A 7,409-nucleotide genomic window follows, 5' to 3' on the forward strand; every position below is an offset into this window, starting at 1 on the left:
ACAAATGCTTGAAAATGGCGGAATGATTGCGAAATGTGTTATATATTAAAAGGTTGCGGCCACAACTGATGCCAATCATTCCAGTTGTTGTTATAATTACTNTTGAAGTATTTGAAATATACTCCAAATTATGCTTTGCACTACAATAAGTATCCCGCAATAATAGAGGGGTATAATGATGCAAATTAGATCACCGATTCAACCGATTGTAAACTATCGGTGGAGGAGCGATGTCTTGGAAATCATCCAAACAAATGTGTATTGAACGCTCTACAGTGGAGACTGAGTTTATAGCCTTAGACAAGGCCGGTGAAGAAGTTGAATGGCTCCGGAATTTCTTGGAAGATATTCCATTTTGGCCAAACCTTTGGCACCTATGTGTATACATTGTGATAGTCAAGTGGTAATAGGCGGGGCAAGGAGCGTTATGTATAACGGAAAATCTCGTCACATTCGACGGAGATACAATACCGTTAGACAACTACTCTCTAGTGGTGTTATCACAATTGACTACGTAAAGTCAAGAGATAACGTGTCGGATCCACTTACAAAAGGCCTATCTAGAGAGGCAATTGAAATATCATTAAAGGGAATGGGGCTAAGGCCTAGGACAAGTCATCATGGCGGTAACTCTACCTAGCAGACTGGAGATCCCAAGAGCTAAGTTCAAAGAGATCAAACAAAGTTATGAATGACGGTTCAACATTGTCAAATAACTCAACCCATTCTCGTGATAAAGACAATGTTCAGAAATCAAGGTAAAGCATTAAGGCTTTTTGATGAGTCAATAAAGCTTAAAGCTTTTTAATGATTTTCTAAGTCTGGCAGGATATGACCAGATAGTGTGTCTATAGGATTACACGTTTAGAAATCACCTATGTGAGTGTTAAGTGTAAGCCGCTTTAAGGGGAATGAAAGTAAAGGCCCATTCTCTAAGCACTCATGAAACCAGGCGGTGTTCATGGCTGAAACGAACACAACCGTGAGAACCAAAGACAGTTAAGGGTTAATTGTGTGACTTATGGTTGTCTAGGTATACACCAAAGTTCGACGGTTCAAAGATATCAAATCTACTGATTGAACGAGTATATCCGACATAAGTTCACTACGGAAAGTTCAAAGGGAAACTTACTTATCCAGATGCGATTAATCCTTATTTGTGGATCACACAGTATTTTCATGCATGTTTTTCCTCATATGACCATTCCCCATTCATGTGGGGGATTGTTCCGTTTTTATTAAGGGGTGTGAATGGGAAATGGAAGAGGCACCTTTTAGATTGCACCTCTCCATATCACCCTTCCTTTGTCTATAAATTTAGAGGCTTGGCCTCATTTTAAAGGCACAAAATCAGATAAAAAAAATCTGAAATCTTTTCCCCTCTTTTCCACATTGTTGCATTATTTTCTAAATAAACATAAGTGTCAAGTGTGATTTGCTCCGTTTGTTGAGTTCGCTGAAGTTCTGTGCTTTGAAGTGCCGCTATCACAGAATAGTTATTCCGTTGTATCCTGGGAGGAATCCGTATACCTTGGGCAACAGTGAGGGGATTAAATTTCTTAAGGACACATTGTGCATTCAGTGGGCTCGGAATTATTTTACGATTTGTTTATTGAACTAACGTCATTTTTGCTTCTATAATTTTCTGATTTTGAACACAGAAATACTAACAGTATCAACCAACTTTTTCCTTTTCTTCAAATCTTTCTTTTGGCTTTTAAAAATTTGATTTGTGTAGCTACTCATTCGTGGCTTTCGGCTTGCTATTTACTTCTATAAAATTGGTGATTTGTCCAAATCTTCTTCTCAATAATAAGGATTTTCTCAACCTATTATTATATGAAGACTTCTAAAGCGAATACATGCGGACAGGGAAAAAGGGTATAAAAACGGATATTGGAATGTCTATTGAATTTTTCCTTCTAATCTTGGATTCTAACAAAGCTAAGAGCATAGAAAACCAATAACGCTTATATATCATCTTCTATCGAAAGTAAAAGCCTCTTCTTCAACACCACTAGTCATTCATATAGCTAAAATCAATAAACTAGAAACACGTAAAAATAAGTATATTTAGATTCAACCAAAGTAAATACATAACTAGACGTCCCGAGTTCAAATAAAGTAGAAATACATAAAAATAAGTATATTTAGAGTCAACCAAATCAAATACATAACCAGATGTTACGGGTTCAAGCTCTAGGAATAAATCGATCCAATGCATAATTAGATATCTCGGGTTCAAGCTTCAGGAATAAACTCACTTAATTTTAGTAGAATTCCGGATTAGTCGAAACCCAAAACAACATAGTACATCGCGCATGCCTGCCAAAGCCGTCAACGTTGCACGTGCAATGCACGCTTAACTCCTCTCCGCTTCTTCAACTACTCTCCCAATTGCCGCTATGATGTGACTCGTAATTCATAACAAACAACAGGTCAACCCAATGTCTAGCTCTACACAATTCTCTCCAGTTACTCAACAATTATATCCGAAAAAATCAAACCAATCCTACATATCAAACTTCAAATGTCTGAAATTAATACCTGTCTTCCCAATATCTGTAAATTGTTCAAATATTCATTTAAAATTCAGAGCTAGAGCTGAGGTTTTGGAAAATAACCGTGAAGAAAGTTCTGTACAAGATCTTGATAATTCACCAGCTTCTGTTGAGCTACAACCCATTTCTAGTGAAGCTCAATTTGATCGGGTCATTTCTGAAGCCCAGCAAATTGATGAATCCGTTGTAATTCTATGGTACGTGCGTTATTCTTATTTATGATTCATGTCTTTCATATCGAAAAAATAGCGCAACAATATTATTTTCTTGTTGGAACATATGAAATAAATAAAGGTTTATTATCTAATTGAATAAAAATAAAAGGGTTATAAAGTTTTTCTGTCTTTTTTGGTTTATAATTAATTTTTCAGTTGTCTTTTGTAAAAAGCAGAGTAAATTGGTTTTATTTTCTCATGGTGACCTTTTATTTTTGAATGGAAATATGGGGTTGAGCTTAAGCCGAGGCTTCCGAAAACCGCCTCTCTACTTCCACGAGGTAGGCGTAAGGTCTGCGTACACACTATCCTCCCCAGACCCCACTTGTGGGATTATACTGGGTATGTTGTTGTTGTTGAGCTTAACTAGAACTTCATGCTGGTATTTTGGGGTTTTATGCTATTCTAATATTTCGCCCTGACGTTGTGTAAAGGATGTGTTTATTTTGTTATAATTTGGTATTTTGGTATGTTATATTGATAGAACAGTAGTTATGGTCGGATTGCTCGAGTATAAGTCGACCAAGTGATGGAATGAAATTTCTGAAAATGTGAAACAGATAACTCAATAAGAAGTACATATGAAAAGTTCCAAATATTGAGTGATTACATGCAATTAGAGGGCTCAATTATGTATAGTGTCTTACAATGTTCTATACTATGCAGATGCAAGAGTTTCTTGTACAGGTTACATGTTTGAAATTTAATACCAATTTACATTCCTAGGGAGTCATTTGATTTGTAGTTTCCATGTGTCTCTCGTAACTTTAGCATAGCAGGGTAGAAGCCAATGGCTTGAATTCTCGTATTCAGTCTCTGATCCTTTTTCCATGTACAATGTGACCAGGAGGTCACGGTTTCAATCCGTGGAAACAGCCTCTTGCAGAAATGTAGGGTAATGCTGCATACAATAGACCTTTGTGGTCCAGCCATTCCCCGGACCCCGCGCATAGCGGGAGCTTAGTGCACTGGGCTGCCCTTTAGAAGAGAAGGTGTTCCATGAATAGTTTTTTCTTTTACTTCTAGGAGTCACAATCTTTTTCTACTGATGCATGTATTGGAAAACCTAGAATAGTTTCCACTTTTGTGGCCCTGCAAAAGATTGAAACACCTTAGTCTTAAATATGTCTGTGGCTTAGCATATAGATGTTGTATCAGTTATTCTCCTGGAAAAGGTTATTTATATGCAATATATGAAATATTATCAAGAAAGAAGCTGGTATTAAGTTGATGTAATTTTGAATCTGCAGGATGGCAACCTGGTGTCGCAAATGCATATACTTGAAACCAAAATTGGAAAAATTAGCTGCTGACTACTTCCCAAGGTTGTGCTCTCTTGCATTTCCCTTCAGATATAGCACCTTGCATTAAAAAGGCTTTATCTAGGCCTAAAGTGTACTCTCTTTGCAATTTGTTCCTATACGACTTGTGATTAGCTTTTGTGCTACTCTTCAAACTTTTTGCTGATCAACTTCCGCACTACTCTTCAAACTTGTCGCTATCTGTCAGATGAGATATTTCAAAACTCTGGATTCTTGTGACATTTATTGCTAGTTTCTGTGAATATTTTTGAGAAGGATTACGTGCTCTGAATTTTTCTCTTGTAGTTCTTTTATTGATTCCTGAAAGATCCAATAATAAATTGGTGAACAGTTCTCACGTTATCAAATTAGTCCCGGTGATTCAGATAGCAGGGAAGGATTGAGGACACTTAAATTACTCGAGTTCATAAATTTGGATGAGGACGGTGGCTATTTATATTACTTCTAAAACAAGAATTTCAAGAATCAATTTTTAGTTAAGGCAGTAATTGCTCGTGCTTAACTGCTTGTTTGCGGATGAAGTATCTTGTGTGTACTTGGTATGCGTTGTGCATCACTTTCTTGCGATTGAATAGCTTTAGTTGAATTTGGGTACTGATCTGAATCTTCTGCTATCTTGATTTTACAGAACACGCTTTTACTGTGTTGATGTCAATAATGTTCCACACAAGCTTGTGGTTCGTGCAGGAATAACTGTAAGGTTTCCTTTCCCCTAAATCTACCAAATGGTCGATGTCTTTTTGCTATGTAATTATTGACTACTAAACTTACAACAACAACAACAACAAACCCAGTGGGATCGCACAAGTGGGATTTGGGGAGGGTAGTGTTGCACGCAGACCTTCCCCTACCCGGGGAAGATAGAGAGGCTGATTCCAATAGACCCTCGGCTCAGGAATATTGACTACTAAACTTGTAAAGCATATAAAATTTACTCAAACTCCTCAGGCTGTTTGAGACACCATCTTTACAGCTAGCCAGTTTGCAGCATTCCCTTACGAAAGCATAAAAAAATCTTTTTTCTTCTAGACTGTCAATGGATTGTACGTAGTTATTCTTTTTAATAATGATGGTGTCCTAGCCAGATAACGTGCACTTCAATCAATTCATCAAGTACCTACTCCTCTCACCTAGGTATCGGGTTAACTCTTTGGCTAAGGCTTAGACCGACGTAATGTTGCATTTGTTGATATTCGAACCTTGGTTCTTAGGAGTGTTTCTGCAATTCTTCGATTGCTAAAATCTACCCCCTTGCGGCTAAATCCTACAGCTTTTAGTTGAGCTTAGATGCTGAAGCTGGATGTGATTTCTTGGCCTCAAAGTCCAGACCTAAGTAGAACTTTTCCAGATGCATTGCATCCAAATTCGTGTTATCTGTCTGGCCGAGTACCTAATCCAATAATCTTTTCAGAAGTAATAATAAATTACAGTTTAATTAGATAAGAGGTACCTATGTTACATGCACTAGGAGATGCTGTACCTTTTAGGTGAATTAGCAAACAATGGCTAGAAAACCATAAATAGGACGATAGGGCGTAGTTTGCCTGTAAAAGTTGATACAGCATGTCTAGAAAAATGTTTACATGCACAGGATTTCTGAAATTAGAAATAAGGAGAAGATAGCTTTACCTCTTGATGGTTAAACTAGGCAGGGTGGAGCTAGCATTTCGGTTGCAGGTTCGCCAAACTCAATAGCTTTGATCCAAACCCTATATTTGTTTGTATTCGTCTAAAGAAATCCATTGAAAATATACAAATAAATTTTGAACCCAGTAGCTTAAAAGGATTAGAATTCCGAACCCATAAGCTTCAAATCCTGGCTCTGCTCTGAAACTAGGCCTTCCGTTTTGGGGCAATCTGGTAGGGAATAAAAGATATGATTTTCACCCCACAATTTAGACTCCACTCAATATATACAGCTAGCATGCAGCTGTCATGAGATATTAAGATGTATAAATCCTTTACTTGCTAAAAGCGGATGTTACTAGTTAAAAACACTCCTTTTCATTTGTATAAAGTGGTACTGTTTTGTCATTAGAATTGTTTGATTAGTATGTGCAATACTGTGATTTGAATTTATTCATATTCATTTAATGATGTGAAATTCTACATTTTCATGTGTCCAAATCTCTGTGGCAACAAAACCTGAACAGAAAATGCCGACCATACAGGTAACAAACTCATTTCGTTTAGCTGCTCGAAAGCTAATTTTACTTATGTGGTTTTAGCTTCAAATGCTTTTTATCATCTTCATGGTCAATGATAGTATGAATGCTGCGTCTGCGCAGTTATGGAGGGACGGAAATAAACAAGCGGAAGTAATTGGAGGTCACAAAGCATATTTAGTCGTTACTGAGGTTCGCGATATGATAGAAAATGAAGATAATAATTTATAACTTGAAGGCATATCCAAAACTTGCAGAATTCATGTATCCTGTTTTGTTCTGGTCCCATATTATTCCCAGTTCTGTACAAATTTTCAAGATGCCATTCAATAAATTGTTATTCTTCACATGTACACTTGAAAGGATAACCATACACAGATACTGACTTTTTGTCTCAACATTAAAAGAGAAAGGTGTTTCTTTTTTTTCATGTATCCTGTACATTTCTTGACATGAATTGTTAACTAGTATTAGTACCCGCGCAATGCGCGGACAGAAATATCAAATTATAATTTGAGTTATTGGAATTACCTTAAAATTTAAACCTTCCAGATAACATGTTTCTTTTTATTTATATTTTTATTTTATATCTATAACAATCCAACTCCTTGATTTTAGTATATTTTATTTTGTTGTTAATATTAAATAATACTAAACATATCACGTTTGTTAGTAATAGTGATTTTTTAAAAACGACACATAATGTAAATTGAAAAAAAATATTCTAAGATATCCTTATCTTTAATCTATGTATTTGAGTTCAAAAAAAAATATTTGAAATCGATGAGATTAACTTTTTTTATACTCAACAAAGATGAAACATTAAGAAGAAATTTGTTGTCATCTTTTATTTCTCGTTTTTAGATCTTTCTAACATTTTTTCCCAATGTTTATTTTGTTTTATTTTATTTTTTATGACATTATTTCTTTTGTTACAAAAAATTAATTTATTTCACTATAAAAGGATGAGTTTTAATAAAAATTGTATACATATGAACTTTAATTATATTTTTAGTATTTGGTTGAAATTAATTCATATTTTTCTTTTGGCTTTATCTAATCAGCCTAAATAGGTGTTTACCCGCACACTTAAATTAAAAAATTGGATGATGTGTAATTCATATATAATTCATATATAATATGTGT

The 7,409-nt window shown here is 35.5% G+C and overlaps 1 protein-coding gene across 2 annotated transcripts; it reads left to right on the top strand.

The window, feature by feature from the left end:
- Positions 1–2,386: 2,386 nt before the first annotated feature.
- On the top strand, positions 2,387–6,693 carry LOC109244776 (thioredoxin-like 3-2, chloroplastic). 2 transcript variants are annotated; one of them, XM_019411914.1, is made up of 6 exons: positions 2,387–2,758; positions 3,008–3,118; positions 4,027–4,101; positions 4,727–4,793; positions 6,252–6,269; positions 6,387–6,693. In XM_019411914.1, the coding sequence occupies exons 1-6, from the start codon at positions 2,448–2,450 to the stop codon at positions 6,492–6,494; spliced, it is 690 nt and encodes a 229-aa protein (XP_019267459.1). In that variant the 5' UTR covers positions 2,387–2,447; the 3' UTR covers positions 6,495–6,693. The 2 variants fall into 2 exon arrangements, with proteins under 2 accessions (XP_019267459.1, XP_019267461.1); XM_019411916.1 differs by lacking the exon at positions 3,008–3,118 and having other exon boundaries at positions 2,396–2,758.
- Positions 6,694–7,409: the final 716 nt, after the last annotated feature.

The sequence above is a fragment of the Nicotiana attenuata genome, unplaced genomic scaffold, assembly GCF_001879085.1.
Source record: "Nicotiana attenuata strain UT unplaced genomic scaffold, NIATTr2, whole genome shotgun sequence".
NCBI lineage: Eukaryota > Viridiplantae > Streptophyta > Magnoliopsida > Solanales > Solanaceae > Nicotiana > Nicotiana attenuata.